The sequence below is a fragment of the Acomys russatus genome, chromosome 4 (genome assembly GCF_903995435.1).
Source record: "Acomys russatus chromosome 4, mAcoRus1.1, whole genome shotgun sequence".
Taxonomy (NCBI): Eukaryota; Metazoa; Chordata; class Mammalia; order Rodentia; family Muridae; genus Acomys; species Acomys russatus.
This window is the reverse complement of record NC_067140.1, coordinates 66,090,431-66,113,199: the sequence shown is the minus strand read 5'-3', so window position 1 is coordinate 66,113,199 and position 22,769 is coordinate 66,090,431. Positions and strand designations below refer to the sequence as shown.

At 45.6% G+C, this 22,769-nt stretch overlaps 1 protein-coding gene across 1 annotated transcript in view; it reads right to left on the bottom strand.

Moving 5' to 3' along the window:
- Nucleotides 1-6,530: 6,530 nt before the first annotated feature.
- Nucleotides 6,531-22,769, bottom strand: part of Tmc2 (transmembrane channel like 2) — a 48,571-nt gene continuing 32,332 nt past the window's right edge. Inside the window, exons 14-19 of the mRNA XM_051144923.1 lie at nt 18,153-18,220; nt 17,190-17,429; nt 10,317-10,442; nt 9,264-9,342; nt 8,354-8,471; nt 6,531-6,751 (exon numbers count right to left, since the gene is read on the bottom strand). Coding sequence (XP_051000880.1) covers nt 6,531-6,751; nt 8,354-8,471; nt 9,264-9,342; nt 10,317-10,442; nt 17,190-17,429; nt 18,153-18,220 — 852 coding nt within the window. The remainder of the gene's footprint in view (nt 6,752-8,353; nt 8,472-9,263; nt 9,343-10,316; nt 10,443-17,189; nt 17,430-18,152; nt 18,221-22,769) is intronic.

Sequence of the window (22,769 nt, the reverse complement as noted above, 5' to 3'; positions counted from 1 at the left end):
ATGTCTTGGAACTTGCTTTGTAGTTCAGGCTGGCTTTGAACTCAGAGATCTGCCTGCCTCCACTTTATTTATTTATTTATTTATTTATTTATTTATTTATTTATTTATAGACAGGATCTGTCTACATAATCCTGGCTGTAGTGGAACTTAGTATGTAGACCAAGCTGGCCTTAAATCACAGAGATCTGCCTGCCTCTGCCTCCCCAGTGCTGGCATTAAAGCTGTACACCACCACCCGGGCACCACACTTTATTTTTTTTTGACACAGTGTTTCTCACTTGGAGCTCACAGATTTGGCTAGGCTGGCTGTGCCTCAACGCTCCAGGGATCCTCCCGCCTGCACCTTCCCAGCACTAAGATTATAGAATGTACCATCCCTCTCAGCCGAACTTGGACACACCGCGGACACTCTTCTGAGACGCCCTCCAGTGCCTTCGCTGTTTATATGCTAAACTTACCCCAGCTATGACCTGGGGGTTTTTCTCCTTCCTTTTTATATTTTCAAAAGGAATATTGTATTGAAGGAGACACTGGGTGGCATAACAGTGCAGATGCTATCTCCAATAGCAACCCGGCACTCAAAGAAAATCCCAGGTTACATTTGATAACACTCACATACCTGGTGATTTTTCCCTTGAAGATTGTACTTTAGTTTTTATTTCCTAGGAAATAAAATGGTAAGTTACTGTGTGCCTGTCCTTACAGTTTAAGGGCACCTTTTAGTAATGACATGTGAGATTTAAGGTGTCCTTGCTAATCATCATTGTCGACTTGACTGCGTCTGCAATCAAGCAAAACAAGCCACTGGGCACTCCTGTGAGATGTTCTTGGTTGGATTATTTGAAGTGGGAAGACCCGCCCTAAATCTGGGCACAGTACACTCTCTGGTGGCAGCCCAGGCCAGAGGAAGTAGAAGAAGGAGGCGTGGCTTTTGGCCTGCATCCCTTTGCTTTTGTTGGCATGTTCACCTATCCTGTTTCTGGGGCTGAGGTTAGAGCCAAGTTTTTCTGGTTTCTGGACTGAAGAGCACTGGCTCTCTGGAAAACCTCTAGGCCTGCAGCGCCAATCTGGGACTGCTGAGGCATTCAGCCTTGTGGGCAGACTGAGCCAGATGCTCGGCCTCACCAGTGTGAGACACATGGACCACATCTTATAAGACAACCTGGGAAACCCATATACGTAGTCTTTCATTCTTTCACGTGTTTCTTTAGAGAACTCTAATACACTCACCTATACACAGAGTTCAACCTGTTTATATTTATTTTGATTCTTGATGTTTTTATTGCTACCACATTTTTTATTTCTTTGCTTTTTCCTTTCCTTAAATATTTTATTGTGGGACTGGAGAGATGGCTTGGAGGTTAAGAGCATGGACTGTTCTTCCAGAGGTTCTGAGTTCAATTCCCAGCAACCACACAGTAGCTCACAACCACCTATAATGAGATCTGGTGCCCTCTTCTGGCCTGCAGGCGTACATGTAAGCAGAACACTGTATACATAATAAATAAATTTTAAAAAGAAAAACACATTTTAGTGTGTGTGTGTGTGTGTGTGTGTGTGTGTGTGTGTGAGAGAGAGAGAGAGAGAGAGAGAGAGAGCTTGAGTGCAGATGTGCCACGGTGAGCATGTGGAAGTCAGAGACAGCGTGTAGGAGTCAGTTCTCTCTCGTTATCATGTGAGGCCTGGGGATCACGCTCAGATCATCGTGTGTGTTGGCAAAGCGCTTTCACCCACTGAGCTACCTGCTGACCCATCCTTCCTGTTTTGCTGAGAAACAATAGAAAGATGGGAAAAATAGGGGGCACAAGGAGGGAAAGAAGCTCCTATCCTGGGATCTAATTTGCCTTTCTTACTCAGAGTGAAGAGACTTCAACACAACTGAGAAAACCACAAGTGCCTACAGATATGGTATATTTTCCTAAAGATATCTCAGAAAAGGGTGTTTAAAGCAACAGTTGATCTGTGCTGACTCAGAGTCAGCTGCTTCTAACCTTGAGCTTTACTTTATTAGTTCTCTCTCATCCCTAAATCTAAACAATGGCCTCCATCAAACATAAAGTGCCCCCTCCCTCCCTCCCTCCCTCCCTCTCTCTCTCTCTCCTTCTCTCTCACTCTCTCTCTCTCTCTCTCTCTCTCTCTCTCCTTCTCTCTCTCTCTCTCTCTCTCTCTCTCTCTGTCTCACTGTGTAGCTCTGCCTGGATCTGTGTTCACCAAGCTAATCTTGTTTTGTTTTGTTTTTGTTTTTCGAGACCAGGTTTCTCTGTGTAGCCCTGGCTGTCCTGGACTCACTTTGTAGACCAGGCTAGCCTCGAACTCACAGAGATCCACCTGCTTCTGCCTCCCAAGGGATTAAAAGCGTGCACCACCAGCTAATCTTGAACTCAGATATTAGCCTACCTCTGCCTGAAGAATGCTGGACTCAAAGGCATGTACCACCAGGCCCAGCCCTTTATTTTCTTTTAAAAATAAATAAATAAATGTATTTATTATTTGTGTATGTATGCCATGGTACATGTGTGGAGGTCAAATGACAACTTGTGAGAAATATTTCTCACATGCTTCCACCATGTAGGTTCCAGGGATTGAACTCAGGTCATCAGGATTGGTAGCAATCATCAGGATTGGCCTTTACTCGTTGCGCCATCTTTTTGTTTGTTTGTTTGTTTTGTTTTGTTTTCTTTCAGTTTTTTGAGACAGATTTTTTTTTAAAACATTGCTTTATTTATTCATGTACATTTGGTGTTTGGCCTATATGTATGTCTGTGTAAGGGAGTCGGATCCCCATGTAGGTGCTGGGAATTGAACCTGAGTCCTTTGGAAGGCAGCCAGTGCTCTTAACCGCTGAGCCAACTCTTCAGCCCCAGACAGGGTTTGCCTGTGTATCCTTGGCTGTCCTGGAACTATCTCTATAGACCACGCTGGCCTTGAACTCACAGAGATCCACCTGCCTACGTCCCAGGTGCTGAGATTAAAGGTGCATACCACCACTGTCGGGCTAAGTCAACTTTTTCTCTCTCATTCATTTTTGAGAGAGAGTCTCACTGTTGGCCTGGCTGGCTTGGAACTTGTTGTGTAGGCCTTAAGATCACCAGAGACCTTCCTGCCTTTGCCTTCCAAGTGCTGGGAATAAAAGAGGGTACTACCAGTTCAGTTGCATTGAGGCATCTTGGTAGCCCCATAATTTCATTTTTGAAAGAAACATTTTAAAATTAGAATTTCTTTCTTTCTTTCTTTCTTTCTTTCTTTCTTTCTTTCTTTCTTTCTTTCCTTCTTCTTCTTCTTCTTCTTATTATTATTATTATTATTATTATTATTATTATTATTATTATTATTATTATTATTTTGAGACTAGGTCACTATGTAGCCTTGGCTGTTCTAGAATTCACTATGTAGATCAGAATGGTATTATGGTTATTTTTATAAAACCATGTTTATCTCTCAGTTTCTGTCTTACCCTGGATGACATTAAAACAATTGAAATTCTATTATATTTGTCTAATAAGATTCCCAACACAATAACTGAGCAGTTATTACTGTATACTTATCTCTCTAAACTAATCTGCCTTCCTCTTTGCCGAAATTCCCAAGATGCATGTACTCTGTAGCTTTCCTGTTCCAGTATCTTCCGATGTCTCCTGGACCTCTGCCCAGGGCTAAATCCCCATCTCCTCCTCTAACCCCTCTTCCCCTGGCTGGCAGGAAGTCCAGCCCTATTCTCTCTCCTGCTCAGCAATTGCGGGGGGGGGGGGCAATTGAGGAGCACAAACAATCAAGACTTGGGTTATACATTAAGTACTTCCAATTTGAACTTCCAACTCTTGAAAATAACCCACAACACCACGGGACTTTCTTTCAAAATCTCCTGTGTAGGTCTCTCTGTCGTAATAAACTCAACCTTTCCTTTGCTCCCCAGACACAACATGGTTCTCTCTGGCCTGGGCGTGCTGTGTTCCAGACTGCAATCCTATCCTTCGTTTGTTAACAAACAGAATCCCCCTTACTGGAGGTTTCCCTCCACGGTTTTATGTGATGTTGACACGGCTTTATGGAGAGGTTCACAGGGAGAATAACCATGGTCTCCAGTCAATACCCAGGAGGAATTAAAGCATCCTGCCCAGAGCCATGTGCGTGAACCATTATGGGATTGTGCCTTCCAGCCCCATTTGCTGGCAATGCCCAGAGCTAGAGCAGCCTAGTAAGACATTCCAAGATTCTACTATGTGTGTGTGCATGGGGTGCACTTAAATATAGGTGTTCCTTCATGAACCTGGGCGTCCTAACTCAAGGGTTCTCTCCCCCACCTCTCTCTCTCTCTCTCTCTCTCTCTCTCTCTCTCTCTCTCTCTCTGCACTCATGCATACTCCAGTGTGTGCACATGATGTGGAGATCCATACCCAGTGCTTTCCTCCATCACTCTCTATTTTTTGAGACAGGATCACTACACTCTGAGAACACTGTTTGAACTAGACTGGGCAAGTCCCTAGGAGCTGTCTGTCTCCATGTCTCCTTGCCTGGAAGCCCTGGATTACAGACGCAGGCTAGTGCTCCTGACATTACCATGGCCTCTGGGGCTCAAACTCAGGTTCTCAAACTTTCACTGTAAGCTCTTTACTGATTAAGCTATCATTTCCCCATCCCCCCACCCCCAAAATTCTTAACCTGTAGACACCATTCACTCATAATAATATTTGATGTACTTTACTTACTTTCTTTTTGGATTTTTTGAGACAGGGTCTCACGATATAATCTTGGCTGGCCTGAAATTTGCTGTATAAACTAGATTGGCATTGAGCTTGATGCAAAACTCTCGCCTCTGCCTCCCAAGTGCCCAGAATTATAGGCATGTGCCACTGTGCCCAGCCCGTTTTAAGGCATCAGCTTAAGGACTCATTTGATGTATAGCAACAGAGAGCAGATATTTACCTTACATAAAATTATGCTTCCTCAAAACAGGTAATTTATTTGGTTTAAAAGAAAATAGGCATGTATGTATATTGTTAACTGCCAGAGGTCCAACAGTAACAGGCTGATGGCTCAAGAGGTGCCCCCTCCCCACTTGTTCTCTTTTCTGAGTTAGCATTATCCGCGAGAGATGGTGCTGGAGGCCTGGGAGCTGCTGTGGACTTTGCTGGCTGGCGTGGGTTAGACTGCCCGAGTTCCTGGGCTGATGATTTCTTAGGTAAGCGTGCAGCCAGAACGATGTTTGTCCCCAGGAGGCAATGTGTGACTTGCGGGCACTGTCAACTCTGGAGGCTCGCTGGGGTTCCATGGAGGTCTTACTTTTGCGAGGATGGACTGAGGTGAGCTAACCCTGTTTCTCTTGCTCAGGCATCCACACTCCCATCCCATTGCAGCTTATGTGTGTGAAAACTGTTTTATTTATAACTCATGAGTAGCTGTGAAGTTTCTCGCTACTTGGACTTTGCCGGATGTATAGTATGAATGTGTGTGTGTGTGTGTGTGTGTGTGTGTGTGTGTGTGTGTGCTTCTATGGGAGCTCCAGGGGATTCTGTGATAGTTACAACAAAAGTAACGGCCAGAAGAAAGGCCTCCCTTCAGAAGACTCAGAGTCGTGGAGTGAGGTGCTCCCTTGGTGCTGGAGCTTTGCTGCTCACCTGGGTCTGGGAACATAGAGTAGAGGAAAGTACTGTCTAAGGAACATTTGGGGTTCCTAGTGAATCTTCAACTAAGATGTCCACCTTGCTAAGCCTTTGGCTCCTAGCAAAGCCTTCTCAGTGGCCTGGCTTCCCTGACTTATGCCTACTACGAGACAGTTTGCAAAGAACCACTATCTTCAAGGACCCTCATACAGGAAACAGATTGTCTAGTTCCTTTTAGGATTTGATGCACGAAAAACACTCCTGTCCTGAGCAACGGTCACGTGTTCTTCCTTTGGATCAGGAGGGTGGTGTTGGCTTTGTGTTCCTTTGTCTTGCTGCTAGGAGGCTCCGGTGCTGTTTCTCTGCTTAACTGGCATCAGCTTCCCTCAGGCTGGGTGCTGGGTGTCACTGATCTTCCTGCTGAGAGGACTTTGGCTCACCCACTTCTGTTTTCCTTGGCTTAGACCTGCCATTTGAACCATCTAGGCTCCTTTAGATGGGGCTGCTATCAGAACTGTGGGCTCCCCCGCAGCATAGCTCTGCTCAGGGGGCCTGCAGAAACTGGGTCCCAACATGTACAATGTGGAAAAAGTCCACACAGGGAGTCATGGCCGCCTCCCCGTCTCCCCAAGTCTGGAGCCAAGGGAAACCATTACTGTGTGGGGTTCCAGGGTTGTCTGAACAAGATATTGGGTGGGCCAGTTAGTTTGGGCAAGGTGTCAGTCAGCTCCTTGCTCTCCCCACATCAGGGGAAGCCTTTGCCCCTCCCTTGGGGTAGTAAACAAGGGCTGAAGAGCAAGGATTAAAGTTGACATGTTGCATGTGCCATAGAGGAACATGTATGTGTGTGAGGGAAGAAGGAAAGGGATGAACAAATCTGTATAGCCTGAGGATCAAGGCCAGGACTGGGAGACCTATAAAGGCTAGCCATCAGTTGTGAGGCCTCTGGGTTCTCTTTCCAGAAGCAGACCTGCCTGGGCAAGTCTGAGACTGGGCTTGGCCAGAATCTTGTCTGACTCTCGGTGGCTGAGATCCAACAAGGTGCCAGGAGGTGGGCTGTGAGGCCCTGCCGCCGTCAGTGCTGGAGGTGCTGGGACCCTGCGTTTTCTTGTCCAGGGTCTGGATTTGGCTGGGAGAGTGAGATGTGGGCTCTGGAAAACAAAGACAAGAAGAAAGATGTAGGAGGTTTTGTCTGTTTTCAGTTGGAGAGGTCTGGGGTTGCTCTCCTGTCTATGTAGATTCCAGTCCCATTTGGTGCTATGAGAGCCCCCATGGGCTGGTATGTTCTTGAATAGGAAGAGCTTTTGTCTGTTGGCTAGGGAACTAGAGTTTGAACTCTGGCCTAAGCTAGAGGCTTTTTGTTTGTTTTTTACATTTATTTTTAAAATGGTGTGTGTGTGTGTGTGTGTGTGTGTGTGTGTGTGTGTGTGTGTGTGTGTGCAGGTATCTGTGAGGAGGACAGGAGAAGTCACTGGGTCCCCCGGAGCTGGAGTTGCAGGAGTTGTGAGCCCCACAATGTGTATTCAGGGTGAACTTGTAGCATATGAAAGAACAGCAAGCGCTCTTCACTGCTGAGCCATCTCTCCAGCCACAAGGGTAGAGCTTTATTCTAGGTTTTCCAGAGTAAAAGTTGGGACAATAGTGACAGCAGCCTCTTGGGTGACAGCCAGGTCAACGCTGATGATGGAAGGGAAGAGGCTATGTAAACTCCCGGAAAACAGCACCATTTCCAGCTCTGTCACTCACTTATCTTTCTCTCTCTTGATTCTAAGACGAGGACATGCTCCTTCCTAAACTGAGTTCCTCCTTACGGAACAGAAGAGGCAACGTTCCTCCTATGGATGTTTTTTAAAGTTTTATTTATTTACATATATGAGTGCTCTCTGTCTGCATGTACACCTGCATGTCAAAAGAGGGCGTCAGATCCCAAAGTAGATGGTTGTGAGCCACCATGTGGTTGCTGGGAATTGAACTCAGGACCTCTGGAAGAGCAGACAGTGCTCTTTTTTTTTTTTTTTTTTTTTTTTCAAGACAAGGTCTTTCTGTGTTAGCCTTGGCTATCCTGGACTCGCTTTGTAGACCAGGCTGGCCTCCCCTCCTCTTCCTCCCCCTCCTCCTCTTCTTCTTCACCTCCTCCTCCTCCCCCATTTGTTTTGCTTTGTTTTTCCTGGGACAGGGCTTCTCTGTGTAGCCCTGGCTGCTCTGGAACTTGCTTTGTATAACAACCAGCCTGGCCTCGAACTCACAGAGATCCACTACCTCTGCCTCTGGAGTACTGGGATTAAAGGCATGCACCACCACTGCCCTGCAAAAGGTTTTAATTATTATTTATGTCTATGAGTGTTTTCCCTGCATGTTTGTGTGTGACGCATGTGCAGTGCCCATAGATGGCGGAAGACAGCATTGAACTGTGAGTTGCCATTGTAGGTGCTGGAAAGAGAACCTGATCCTTTGGAAGAGCAGCCAGTGCTTTAGCCTCTGAGCGAGCTACCTCTCCAACCCTAGCATGTCTCTTTTTAGAAGTTACAATCTATTACCTCTAGCATCTGTTTGCTAGTTTATTCTGTATGCCAGGAGTTCCACTGAGCACACTACATGCTCTGTTTCCACCATCCCACAAGGTAGGTTCTTCGCATTGCTAAATAATTGTCAGTGTCCTTATCAGAAACCCAGACCAGTCCAAATTCACATCATATATTCTTTATAACTCCCATGTGGACTTGAAAAAAAATGACTATCATGGAAGAAATTACCTTCCTTAGTAAGGTGTAGATGGGTGGCATTTTTAGAGCTGTTCTTAGGCATGTCCTCTGGATTTGTGACTGTGGCTCTTCCTTTGATGGATTTGTGGTTCTTCTCAACTTCACGGAGCTGCAGAAAAACAATGAATTATTTACAGCAGCGAGGGGCATGGGTGTCTGATGCTTCGAGCCCTGGATGATGAGAGGTGAGGGAGGAGGATGTGTTTGCAGCTCGGGTTCGCACAACACTTGAAGGCACATCTAACATCTAACCTTTATTTCAGTGTTCTCCTCTATGTGGGCAGGAGCCCGGCGAGGCTAACAGGAGGAGGTGTGGGTAGGGAACTGGCAACAGATACATAGTCAGTTCCAGAAACACAAGAGAGTGACAGGACTCAGGGATTATTAGAGCTTGTCTGTCTGTCTGTCTGTCTGTCTCTCTCTCTCTGTGTGTGTGTGTGTGTGTGTGTCTGCCTGTCTGTCCAGAGAGAACAGTCAGAGTTTCAGCTGGGCTGTTGAAAGAAGCTGCCTGTGTATCAAGGAGACTGAGGAGACATTTTAGGCTAAAGATCAGCAATATGTTGTTTGGTCATTTCTTTTAGTATTTATAGCATTAAGGTGTGTCCCCCCCCCCCCCCCGTGTGTTTGTGCAAATGCATGAGTGCTGGCACCTGACTCCAGAGCCTGTGAATACTAAGTGCTTTCTCTACCACTGTGCTGTCCCATCGGCCTCTCAAATATTCTCGTACTATATAGGCACGCAGTTGAACCCTACAGGGAGGGCTACTTCCTGCAGTACAGGTGCTTTGGGATTTGGCTTACAAGGAAACCACTGAAAGAACACAGCTGAGATCAGAGAACAAATCAGCAAGAAACAAGAATGCCGCCCTCGAGTTCAGGGTGTAGCTCCCGAGAGACTCACCGCTTGAATTTTCTTTCGCAGCTGGGCATTAGCTCTGGAAAGACTTTTTGAAACCGAGTTCAGATAGTAGATGGCCAGACTGAAAGAGAAAAGAGCGTTATTAGAAAATGATAAGAAGCCGGGCTGTGGTGGCGCACGCCTTTAATCTCAGCACTCGGGAGGCAGAGGCAAGTGGATTGTTGTGAGTTCAAGGCCAGCCTGGTCTACAAAGCAAGTCCAGGATAGGCAAGGCTACAGAGAAACCCTGTCTTAAACAAAAACAAACAAACAAACAAACAAACAAACAAGCAAACAGGAGAGACCAGTGGCATTGCCTGGAAGAGACCTGTCCAGCTGCCTGCAGGCTGAGTGACAAAGCTCCAGCTTTGTTAGGTGTCATCCATGCTGGTATGGGTTTTGGTGACTCACTCATCACTGAGCCATTTCTGTTCCTGTAAGTGACCCCACACCCCTACTCCTGTAAGTAACACTAATCAACTCACTGGTCCACATAGTTGGACTTTGGTGCTATACTTAGTGAGTAGAGTTTGTTCATACTTCCTCAGGACTAGTGCCATGCAACATTCGGTATTGTGGTCACGGTGACCCAACAGTAACACACCCAATGACTTCCAGCTAGCTCCAACTAAAGTTTCTAGAACTTCCCAAAGATAGTGAGTGCCGCCAGCTGGGGACCAAGCCTTCAGCAATGGTCCTGAGGAGATGCCTCCAAGTGTAACACACTCAGCTTCTGAGACATTCAGATCCCACAGCTCTTTGCTATTCCAATCAATCTGGCTGGTGGCAAATGCCCTAGACTCGTTACCCCTAGACAAGTAACTCTGGGGCACATTGTCATCCTTGGGGTTTTCAGAAAGATTTACAGGAGACCCATCCACATAGCCATATCCTTCAGTCTCCCTGCTTCCTGATAAACTACTTGTGTTTGGATCTGTCTCAAGGTCTACTTCTGGGGAATCCAGACTAACAGTAAAATGAAAACCCCTGTCCAGAAAGCCTCAGCTACAAGGAGAAGTTTCCACGAGGCAGAGCCGGGGGCCGTGGGTAACTTACAACATCAGCAGGATGGCTGGGATGATCAGGCCTGGATTGGCAAGGAATGCAAAGATCTTGCCCAGGAACTTTGGAAAATCATTTTCAATGGTCTCGTGGAGGACGTCATACATTCTGTTTTTCCCACTAGAGAGAGGACAGGACACGTTATAGTGTGTGCAAAGCTCCCGTGGTACACACAGTCATGTCCTTGACCTCATGGTTCCAAAGCTGCCACGCACCACTGCTTTTCTGAGAGAACCAGAGCTCCGCTCCGAATGGACCAAGAAAGAAGAGGCCAGGAGGAGCTGCCACTCTGGCTAGGATAGGCATCTGGGGCTGGCGAACAGTACCCACTAGCTTTCTGCCCTCAGATTCTCACAGACTCTCAAACTACACTGCTTTGATGTGTGTGACAGAAAAAGTGGATTTTCTCACACATTCTTTTTTCCTATAGGGAACACGGTCTTGCTATGCTGCCCGGTCTATTCCAGAACTCTAGGCCTCGAGTGGTGCTTCTACCTCAGTCTCCAAGTGGCTGGCACCATAGACATATGTCTCTGTGCCATACATCTGTATATGTTCTATGGGAAGAAAATTGTCTATGATTTAGTCATAAGACAATCATGGACTCCTCTGGGCTCCTTGGCCTGGAAGCAGTGCTCTAATGTGTTGAAAATGTCACAGAATCTCTAAAACATACAGTCAGTATTCCAGCCAGGAAACTGGGGTGTCCCAGGATGGGCTTCTGCACTAGTTACAGTAATAGGCTCATTTTTCCTCTAATTCTTTAGAATTATCATGAAGATTGACTCTAAAAGTGCTTCCCAGTGACACCTAGATCCTGGCAGCTCTTGAATAGTAATTTTGCTGTGAAGTAGACTTAAGTTTGAAGATTCTGGTTCAAATTCTTTTTTTGATAGAGCGCATGATCTATCTATCTACCTATCATCTATCTATCTATCTATCTATCTATCTATCTATCTATCGATCTATCATCCATTTTCTATTATCCACCCACCGATCTCTTGTCTATCTATGGGTGCATGTGTGTGCCTGTGCATATGGAGGTCTGGTGTTGGTGTCAGGAGTCTTTCTCAGATGTTCCTCTCCTTTATTTGAAACAGGTCTTTCAAACCCAGAGCTTAGCCAGTATGGCTAGTCTATGTAGCCAGCTTTCTCTGAGAATCCTTCAGAGGCTGGGGCTGCAGGGGAAGCCATACCTACCTGGTATTTATGGGGTCCTGGGGGGCCTGGCTTAAGCAGCAAGCATTTCAATGGTCAAGACATTTCCCCATGCTCTTTAAGACTGCAGTCATACCCTGCTTCTTTCCACTAGAGTTATCCCATCAAATGTGACCATTAAAATAACAGAAAAAGTAATTAAAGTGAAAATTTGCTTTTTAGACTAATATTTCAAGTGTCCACCCAGTATATTAGGAAGACTGTAATGGAAGAGTGGATATAAAGTGTTCTCACTGTTGCAAGTGCTGAGCTCTTCCCGCCCTCCCAATTAGGGTTTCTCTGTGTAGCCCTTGCTGTCCTGGAACTCACTTTATAGACCAGGCTCGCCTCGAACTCACAGAGATCTGCTTGCCTCTGCCTCCTCGAGTGCTGGGATTACAGATGTGCACCGCTGTGACCAGCTCTTTTTCTTCACTTTTTTTTTTTTTTGAAGTGTTGAGCTCTAATCTCTGGAGAAGCTGCTGAAAATTTCTTTGCTCTACTTCTCACATCGCTCTATAGGTAATAAGGCAGGATGCTAACACAGTTAGAGGGACAGCGAAAGCCAGCGGGTGCTGAGGATAGCACCGTTAAACTGTGTCCTGTAATGTAATAGTCAGCATGTTTAGTTTTCTCTGTGCAAAGATCAGATTGACATATCAATTTGTCCTCAGGGACAAATCAGCTTGTCACCTGTAAGCTAAAATAGTTTTCTTTTTACATTTTTTAAGTGGTTGGAAAAAAATCAAGTATAATACCTTGTGACATACAAAACCTGAAGTATGATTATTTTACGTTTCATTTCCCTGTCTATAAACTTTTGCTGGAGCATTGCTGTGCTCATTCATTGGTACAGTGTATATGGCTGAGCTATAATGCTGTATATCACACACACACACACACACACACACACACACACACACACATACATACATGCATGCATACACACACACACACACACATATAATGGCATACATATATTTTTTCCTATAATCACAGAGCCGAGCAGTTGCATCAGGGACCATGTGTGGCTGTTTCATCACTTGGCACTGCTGCGTTGCATGCCAGTGGCCCCAGCATTTGAGAAGCTGAGGCAGGAGGATCATGTAGACCTTGCCTGGGCTTTGCAAAGACACTCTGTCTCAACCAATCTGCAACATGTCATGACATTTGGTTTAATTTTTTTATTAGTAGTACATATAATGAAGAAATAATAAAAAAAAGGGAACTTGAAATATTATGTTTTTAAGTCAAGGCTGATGGTGGTTATTTTCTCTTTGAAGTGTTAATGTAGTGGCTGACATGACAATTTAGCATGCCAGTGGGTTAATGCAACATACATGCACTGTCTTACAGCTCTGAAGACCAGACACTGACAATGGCTCCATTGGGTTAACCTAAGCTGTTGTTAAGGCCACGATCTCTGAGGGAATCCACAGAGGAATACATTCTTCGTGTCCCTTGGCTCAAGTCCCCTTCTGTCATCTATAGGGCCAGTGTCAGGGATTTTCAAACCTTTCTCTGCCTTCACAGTCACCCTGACCTCTGTCCTTATTTGATGGTGTCTCTCACTTGTGACCTCACATCTTGGGCTGCTGTCATTCATGGTAGAAATTAAAGTGGGAGGGGCTGGAGAGATGGCTCAGAGGTTAAGAGCCCTGACTGCTCCTCCAGAGGTCATGAGTTCAATTCCTAGCAACCACACGGTGGCTCACAACTATCTGTAATGTGACGTGATGCCCTCTTCTGGCCTGCGGGTGTACATGCAGGCATAATAAAAATTAAAAAAAATTTTTTTAAAGAAAAGAAATTAAAGCGTGTGTGGATGCGTACAGAAGAGGTAATCCCAGGGACAGCCTTGCTTTCTGATAAGTTACTCTTCCATTAACTAATCCGGTTCCACAAGTGAGAACTCGCTCACAACCCTGATTGCTAGACCAATTTCATGAGAGAATGGCACTGCTGTTGTATAATTAATCACCATCTAACGTCCAGGCTTTGGCAAGTTGACATAATGGCAGGCGGATTTCAACATTAGTTTCAGAGGCAATGAATCATACTCAAGGCTTAGTAACTTTCGAAGTTTAAAATATGCACTATCGGGTGCCTTACAGATAGACAGTTATCCAATGCTTAGTGCAGTGCCTCCCACCTGATGGTGGCATTATAAGGACTAAATATGTTCCTCAGTAGTGACTGTCACAACCTAGGGTTAGAATGAATACCTTGGCTGCCTCCACATCACTACCTCTGCTTTCACTGGCAAGCATGTGGTCATTTGGGAGGCCCTTGGCACCTTCCTTCCTTTTTGTTTTCCTCCTTCTCGTCAATTGCAAACACTGCTGGTACAATCTCAACAAACCCAGACTGAGGCAGGAGGGTCAATCAAAGCCATCCTGTTTCCCTTATAAGTAAAAGAAAAACAAAACAAACAAAAACCCCTGAGCTGCAAACACAAACAAATGACTTGGGGACCCGTGGGCAGCTCTTCTCTCCCGTAACGGACACTGAAGTCCTTCCTCCTTGAATTCCACCTGCTATCAGATTGCTTATTCTCTTCTCTCAAAGATAAGTGAACTCATGAGGGAAGGAATTGAAACAGACACACATGCATCACGTTGTTATTCATATGAAAGTGAGCAGCACGCCTCAGAATTCTGAGTATAGTACATTGGTCTAAATCTGCTGCAGACGGCTAAAGACTTAGCTCACGGGCCACAGAAAACGCCTGAGCCCATAATCCAACATTCCTAGCTTCTGCCTTACTGTGTTCCTGATTCACACACCTGGATATACGCACACTGAATAGCTTATAAGCTGCTTTGGAGAGAGCAGATCAAATATTGGCCAAGATGAAGCTCATGTCCACAGACTTGTTCTGTGGGCAGATGTAGAAGGCTTAAAAATTGGAATGAATGTTTAAGTGAAAGAAGTGGATGGTTCCAAATCAATGTTCAGGTTTTTATGAGGATCTGAAGAGCCTGTAATAATGGGCCGTGTTTTTCATGGTGACAGCTGGCTGAGGTGAGCAGCAACTGTCCTCAACTTGGGCGGAGCTCAGGCTTAACAGGGTCACAGATGGTCTTACTAAAGACCTACATGGTCCTCTAAGCACTTTACAAAGAACAACATATTAGATCCTTAAAACAGCCCAATGAGCTAAACTTTACCAGAATTTCCATCTTTTAGGAAATGAACCTAAATGAGCTGGTCAGTGAGAGAGTAGCCTCTTAAATCTGCTCTCTACGGCAGGTGATTTTTCTGCAAGGACCCAAATGATTCCATTTTTAGCTGTGTAGGTAGGATGGTTTCCACTTCAACCACACAGTCCTACTGCCGCCATGAAGACACACCCAGTGCCCATGGGTATACGCAAACACAGCGATATGGCTGTGTTCCAATAAAACTTTATTCACAAAGCCAGCTGGTGTTTTGGTTTTGTTCCAAAGGGCATAGGCCACCACCTTCCATTGTGGTTGTATGCTATGTGCCGCTAACCACCTCAGTCATTTATGTTGCCTGCTGGGCCCCCGTAGGCTTTTAGTGGGGTCCAAACCCTAACTTCTTCTCTGTGCAACTGAATTTCTGTGAGGTGGCTTTGAACTCTGAGTCTCCTTTGAACACTGACCACAAGGCAGCTATTTTCTTCCAGACACAGAGTAAACGCAGTGAGAGGGGAGAAGGCATCTCCTTGTGGAGCTTCTGTCCTTTGGGAGAAAGTAATACGATAAACAAGGAAAAGACGTAACATGTTTGATCTGTTTGCTTAGTGAGATGTGTTTGGATTCGAACTCAGGCTTCTACTGTCTCAGTTTTCTGAGTGCGGGGTTATAGCCGGGAGTCACCATGCCCAACCAGGAAACATGACTTTTTTTTTTTTTAAAGTTTTTTGAGACAGGGTTTCTTTGTGTATGCCTGGCTGTCCTAGACTCACTTTGTAGACCAGGCTGCCATAAAATTTACAGTGATCTGCCTGCCTCTGCCTCCTCCCGAGTGCTGGAATTAAGGCGTGCCCCACCACGCCCGGCACATGCTTTTTTTTTTTTTTGCGGGTAAAAAGGATATAAAAAGAAATAAATCCACTCTGTGTGTGTGTGTGTGTGTGTGTGTGTGTGTGTGTGTGTGTGTGTGTGCGCGCGTGCGCGTGCGTGCGCGCATTTCAGCTAGGAACTCTAGCAAAGGCTCCTCTTTGTGGAGGCTGGAACCATGTTTCTTCCGTGAGTTTCGGGTGAGCTCTCTTTTCCTATGATCTAATGTAGGTTGCCAGGGACACCCAGGAAAGTAGATATGGCAAAAGGGACACAAATGTCAAGAAACAAACGTGACGCAGGCCAAGGAGCTATCTTTCCTGGGCACAGATGAACAGCCTGAGAATGTGGTGGTAATGTGTGTACCCAGGCTTTCTTAGGAAGAAGATGACTGAGTCTTTTTTCACATGATTGTTCCCTCACTCTGGCCTCTCTAGTCTCCTACAGCTTTCTACCCTGACTGCTACCTTCTCTTTTCTGTGTAGACTCTTTTTTTCTTTTTAGATGTATTTCTTTATTATGTATACAGTGTTCTGCCTGCATGTACAACTGCAGGCCAGAAGAGGGCACCAGATCTCATTAGAGATGCTTGTGAGCCACCATGTGGTTGCTGGGAATTGTACTCAGGACCTCTGGAAGAACAGCCAGTGCTCTTAACCCCTGAGCCATCTCTCCAGCCCCGCTGTGTAGACTTTTATTTGACCAGATCATGCTCTGACAGAACACCCCATTGAATACCTCCTCTAAGTTCTGTCAGCTTCAGGCCCATCTTAAGGTGAAAAGGAGACCATCAACTTTCCCCATGACACACTTGCATGCAGGGCTGGCCCTAGAGGCGGTGAGTGCACCCACTTTAGTCAGAGGAGATACTTGCTCTTGGGATCACGCAAGGGCTGTTCATGGCCCTTCACACTGCCTTACCCTGTTTCTTGTCTGGGATAGGTATTCATCAAGGGTGAGAACACTAGTTTATCCATGTTGACTTATTATAAGATTCTTGCGGAGGACACATAGAAAATTTCTAAATAAAAGAACTTCATAAAACAGTACCATGCTCCAAACACCTTTAGTTCTAGAATTTTTTTTTTAGGGAGTAGAGGGATTTGTTTGCAGTGGATCACATATTTATAAACATAATAGTCAATAAGGGTTATTGTTCGCTCTACCTCCTGATGTAACTGTATCCAATCTCCCAACAAACCTTCATTTCTAGCAGTGTTTTATAGAGCATGGGGGCCAAGTTGAGAGTCTCCATCAAGACCAGCTATACTTGATTCACATCTGGATGGAGGCTACAATATCCTCCATCATTTATCCTGTGCTAAGATAATCATAGGTGGCAGATTATCTACTGTTAGACAGTTATACTGGACCATCTAATACAGCAGCCAGCCTTTGTGGTTGTTAAAATCAAAATTAATTACGATGAAAAAACAATGAGAAATTAGCTTTCCCAGTTCTTCACGTCGAGCATTCAGTGGCTGCCTGCTACCACATGGAACACTTCCCTCCTTACAGAAAACTTGCTGAAGGGCTCCGATGGTTGACCCAAAGCTCCAAAGCCTCTCACTGGCTGGCATGAGAAACCACAACTAGCATTCTGACCCAGGAGAAGAACTGTCCCCAGCAACAAAGAGTGCACCTGAAGGGGCCACAGTCAAACGAGGGCGGAAGACACATGACGGTGTAGGCCACGGGCAGGAGGCTGAGGAAGAGCACCAGCAGCAGCAGGCCCATGTAGAAGTTGTTGGATCGGGAAGCTTTAAACACACGCTCGTGGGGCACGTTGCTGCTCATCACCGCCCAGCACTGGAAGTACATGGAGGTCAACAGGCGCAGGACATTGATGCCCACCAGTCCCGGAGCATAGAAGGAGCCCATCCTGAAAGGTCAGAAACAGGATACCTGGTCGACCAGGCAGCAGGAAAGGCAAGGGAAGGCTAGCAGAAGGTAACGGGATGGACTAGGGCCATGCAGTCAAGTTACTTTCCTGAAGGGCCTGAGAGCAGAGGCCTTCTGTTTACCCAAGACATTTGCTATCAGGACAGAAGCATCCAGTCCCCAAGAGAGGGAGCTAACTCTGGGCACTACTGGCTGGGACCCTAGCCAGGATTTTTATCACTGCTTGCCTAGGAAGCATCAGCAGATCACATGGTCTCTGGACCATGCTAGCCCGACTGGCAGACAGTGGTTTGCAGACATCTTTGCATCTCCAGAGGCTGACGTCATGCAGACTCGGGAGGAGGAAGTTCCTTCCTTCCTTCACCACCGTGCTCTTCTCCCCGCCCCCAGCACCTATGTTTCTCTTCTCCTTTCCCCTTTCTTCTTCTTTCTTCCTCTCTTCCTCTCTCTCTCCCCCTTTTCCTTCCTCTCCTCTCTCTCCCTGTTTCTACTTTCTCTGTAGCACACTGGTTAGCTAGAAAGTTCTCTGCTTCTCACGCTGGTCTGCTCGCTTAGTTTCCATCAGGAAGAGGGAGCTGGGAGAGGTGGGGGCATTTGCTGGTCCCCTCCAAGCTTGTTGAGAGACAACGTTGGAGGTTCTAGTTTTTTTTTTTTTTTTTCACTCTCCAAATTATATGTTCCTCAGATGGGAGAGAACACTCACCAGATCATTCCTTGGTTGAAGATCAAACCCAGCACATTTCCACTGATATCAAACTCGGCATATGAGGGCTGGAGAGAGAGAGCAAGAGGAAGAGGCGGGCGTGAGCTAGCAAACACCAGATGATACCAGCTAGATACTACCACAAATCAAGACAGCGTGCCCTAAAATGCCTGCCTGAGGTTCAGGGTCCTGGTTTGTTTTTGTATTGTTAATTTTCTTTTCTTTTCTTTTTTTTCGAGACCGGGTTTCCCTGTGCAGCCTTGGCTATCCTGAACTCAATATGTAGACCAGGCTGGCCTCGAACTCACAGCCATTCACCTGCCTCTGCCTCCCAAGTGCTGGGATTAAAGGTGTGCCCCACCACTGCCCAGCTATATTGTTAATTTTCAACACTGTCATTACATAGCTCACGCCGGCCTCAAATTTATGGCCATCCCTATGCCTCAACTTTTTAAACTCTGAGGTTAAAGCATCATACTCGGTAGTGGGATTTTGGTTCTTTAATAGGATTTCGACTTGTATTTATTTTGAGACATGGTTCTTGTAGCCCAGGCTGGCCTCTAAGATGTAACATAGCTAGAACTTCTGATTCTTTTGTCTACAACTCCTAAGTGCCAGGATTACAGGTGTGCGCTACCATACTAGGCTTATGCAGTGCTGGGGATTGAACCCAGGACCTCTGGCATGCTAGGCAAGTGTCCTACCAACTGGACTATATCCCCATCCTTGCTTTCAACTTTTGAAGAAAAGTTTTGAAGTTTTTAATTTAATAATTAAAATTTTATGTGTATAGATGCTTTGCCTGAGCCTGTGTCTGTGCACCACGTATGTGTAGCGCCCTCAGAAGCCAGCAGAGGGCGTCAGATCCCCTGGAGCAGACACTGTCAGCTGCTGTGTGGGTGCTGGAAGATTAAGGCAGGTCCTCGCAAGAGCAACAGTGCTCTTAACTGCTCAACCATCTTCTCAGCCCCCAGAGTTTTGAAGTTATTAGAACTGGGGCTTTTTGCAACAAGAGCAGCAACAACAAATTGTGTTTTTACCTCTCCAGGCTGCAGCCTGATTCTTTGTCTTGGAGAGGAATTTATCTCCTAAGAATAAATTTCGTCAATGTTTTAATCAGAAATTTACCTCAAAATTATAATCAACGGAGAGAGCAATTGAAATTAATGAAATGCAAATAATGAGCTGAGAAACAAAGTGAGAAGACAGCTTTAAAACAAGCACAGAGGAAGTGTTCCCTACCTGCCCCCCTCCCCTGCCTCTAGTTCGACAAGAGTTTGCAGAAAGATCACAAACGACTTCGGATCTGAAGCTGATTATTTCATAGTTTGGTTCTCGATGGGTATTTGAAAGGACACCGAGCATGCGAGTGCCGAGTCCTCATGATGCCCTCAGGTCTGCTTCCAGTTTGTCTCCAGAGCGGAGACATGGACAACAGGTGTGAGGACAGTGAGAGGACAGGAGAGAGGGGGTGGCCAGCGAAGCATGCTGCAAAGGAGCAAAGATGCATAATTTACACGCCGGAGGGATGAATGTAAAACACTTAAAATTTAACTAATATTACAAAAACAGGTCTGGAGAGATGGCTCGGCGGTTAAGAGCACTCACTGCTCTTCCAGGGGACCCATGTTCAGTTCCCAGCACCTATATAGTCGGCTCACAAGAGATTGTAACTCCTGTACCAGGGAGTCCAGTGCCCTCTGGTCTCTGTGGGAATTGCAAGCATTTGACGCACATACATTCACATAGGTGTACAAACATGTACATAAAATCAATCAATCTTAAAAACAAACAAAACCCCCAAATAGTTTAAAAAAAAATCCTCATCTACTGTTTTTGGTGTCCTGCTCAGAATGACATTTTCTCACTCCCAAGATTATAAGTGTATAAATGTATTTTAAGTGAAAATCTTGATTTATGTTTCCATTTTCAAGCTAGGTGTCATGGGATATGCCTATAATCCCAGCACTATGGAGGCTGGACAGGGGGATTGCTGTGAGTTTGAGGCTATCCTGGGTTACGTGACCAGAGATACACAGAAAGACCTTGTCTCAAAACAAAACAAACAAAACCCCAAATCTCCTCCCCTAAAGTCTTTGATGCCCCTATAATTAATTTATTTAGGTGAAGTGAAGGATATGGTTCTCTCCCCATCCACAGATCATTTTTATAAAGGTTTTTGTCTTTTTGAGACAGGGTTTCTTTACGTAGCCCTGGTTGTACCAGACTCACTTTGTAGACCATGCTGGCCTCAAACTCACAGCGATCCGCCTGCCTATGCCTCCCGAGTGCTGGGATTAAAGGCGTGTGCCACCACGCCTGGCTAAAAAACGTTTTCAAAAACATTTTATTTATTTATATTGCCTACATACATGTTTGTGCACCATGTGTGTGTCCGGTGCCCTCAGAGACCAGAAGTGGGTGTCCGATCCGCTGGGACTGGTGTTACAGACAGTTGTGAGCTACCATGTGGATTCTGGGAATTGAACCGAGGTCTTCTGGAAGAGCAGCCAGTGCTCTTAACCAGCGAGCCATCTCTCCAGCCCTTATAAGCTCATTTTTTATATAACACTTCGTTTCCTTATGGATTTGAAAAAACGGCTTTATAATAAATGGCTTTCCCCTATAGCTTATAGCCTGTTCCATTGGCATGCTTATTCCAATTCCAGTTTTAGTTATTGCAGTGTCGTTATACTTTTCCTTTTTAGAACAGGGTCTCACTATATAACCCAGGCTAGCTCCTGATCCTCTCGCATTTTTTTTTGTATGTGAGTGTGATGCTTGGGCACGCGTGTACGTGTGTGTGTGTGTGTGTGTGTGTGTGTGTATGTGTGCGCGCGTGTGCACATATTTATCACTTTCTGCTTCATTTCTTTGAGACAAGGGCTTTCATGGAGCCTGAAGCTGGGCTGGCAGCCAGCAAACACCAATGATGCCCAGTGTTCATCTTACAGGTGTGCACATGATCCTGTGTAGCTTTCTTTTCTTTCTTTTCTTTTCTTTTTTTTTTTTTTTTAGACAGGGTTCCTTTGTGTAGCCCTGGCTGTCCTGGAATCCATTTGTATACCAAGCTGGCCTGGAACACACAGAGATCCTCCTGTCTCTGCCTCCTGAGTGTTGGGATTAAAGGCGTGTGCCTCTGTGCCTGGTGACCCGATATGGCTTTCCACATGGGTGCTGGGATCTGGGCTCAGGTCCTTGTGCTTGTAAAACAAGTGCTCAGACACACTGACCCATGTATCCAACTGCCAAGCCTGGCTTCATAGGATACCTCAATAGAGTGGTCGGTACAGACCCTTTTTATTTCCAAAGAGTTTTCGTAGCCAGCTGTGGTGGTGGCACGCCTTTGAACCCAGTACTCTGGGAGGCAGAGGCAGGTGGATCTCTGTGAGTTCAAGGCTAGCCTGGTCTACAAAGTGAGTCCAAGACAGCTGAGGCTGCACAGAGAAACGGTGTCTCGGAAAAAGAAAGAGTTTTCCTATATGTTTTACATGCTTAATTTTTTTTTTTTTAGCAGATTTTACTATAACATTGAGATCTTATAGAATTTAGAAATTAATTTGAAGACAGCAATCCTGTGTCTTCCTATCAAAGATGTCATCACTTTTTTTTTTTGTTTGTTTTGTTTTTGAGACAGAGTTTCTCTATGTAGCCCTGGCTGTGCTGGATTCACTTTGTAGACCAGGCTGACCTTGAACTCACAGCGATCCACCTGCCTCTGCCTCCCGAGTGCTGGGATTAAAGGCGTGCGCCACCACGCCTGGCCGATGTCATCACTTTTTAGCACAGCAGTCCTACATCATTTTTCTCAGGCACAGACACAAAGTTTTGCTGATGCCGAGGAGCTGTTGAATAGGCTTATTTAAAACATATGCAAGAAATCTGAACTGTGGCCCTTAGGTGTCAGGCACCTACAGGTCAGGGTGAGGGCGACATAGGTAACCAAGATATGGAGCCTTTCACCAGAAGTTCTGGTAAGTTCTTGCCCCAACATGGTTAATGAGAAGAATAATGAGATGTTGTGGATGAGATACGCACTGGGCCAGCGAGTGGGCCTGGCCTTCTGGCAATTCATAGAAGGTCATCGTAGGGAGAAAAGGGCACATGCTCAGTGTGAGCATTTTACCAGGTAGGTGGGGAAGGGGGGCTCTCAGGAGGAGGAGGAAGAAGAGGAGGAAGAGGAGGTAAGAGTCAAAGAGGCTTCCCAAAGCATGATCAGAAGTTAGGGAAAGGGCATGAGGCTCTTGGTTGGTCTGAGATTTCTGAAATATTTATCCATTCTGAGATTTCAGCTTTCCTCATGAGAGGTCTTTCAGGTTTTCTCCAGCAGGCATCTGCTTGGCCTTGGAGGATGTGCTCCACCCTTTCCCAAAGCTGAATGCTTTCACTTTCTTTAAAATATTTAAAAACCTGCCGGGCGTGGAGGCGCATGCCTTTAATCCCAGCACTCAGGAGGCAGAAGCAGGTAGATCACTGTGAGTTTGAGGCCAGCTTGTTCTACAAAGCGAGTCCAGGACAGCCGAGGCTAATACAGAGAAACCTTGTCTCGAAAAACCAAAACAAAAAACACAAAACAAAACAAAACACACACAAAAAAACCCTTTTTATTTCAATATT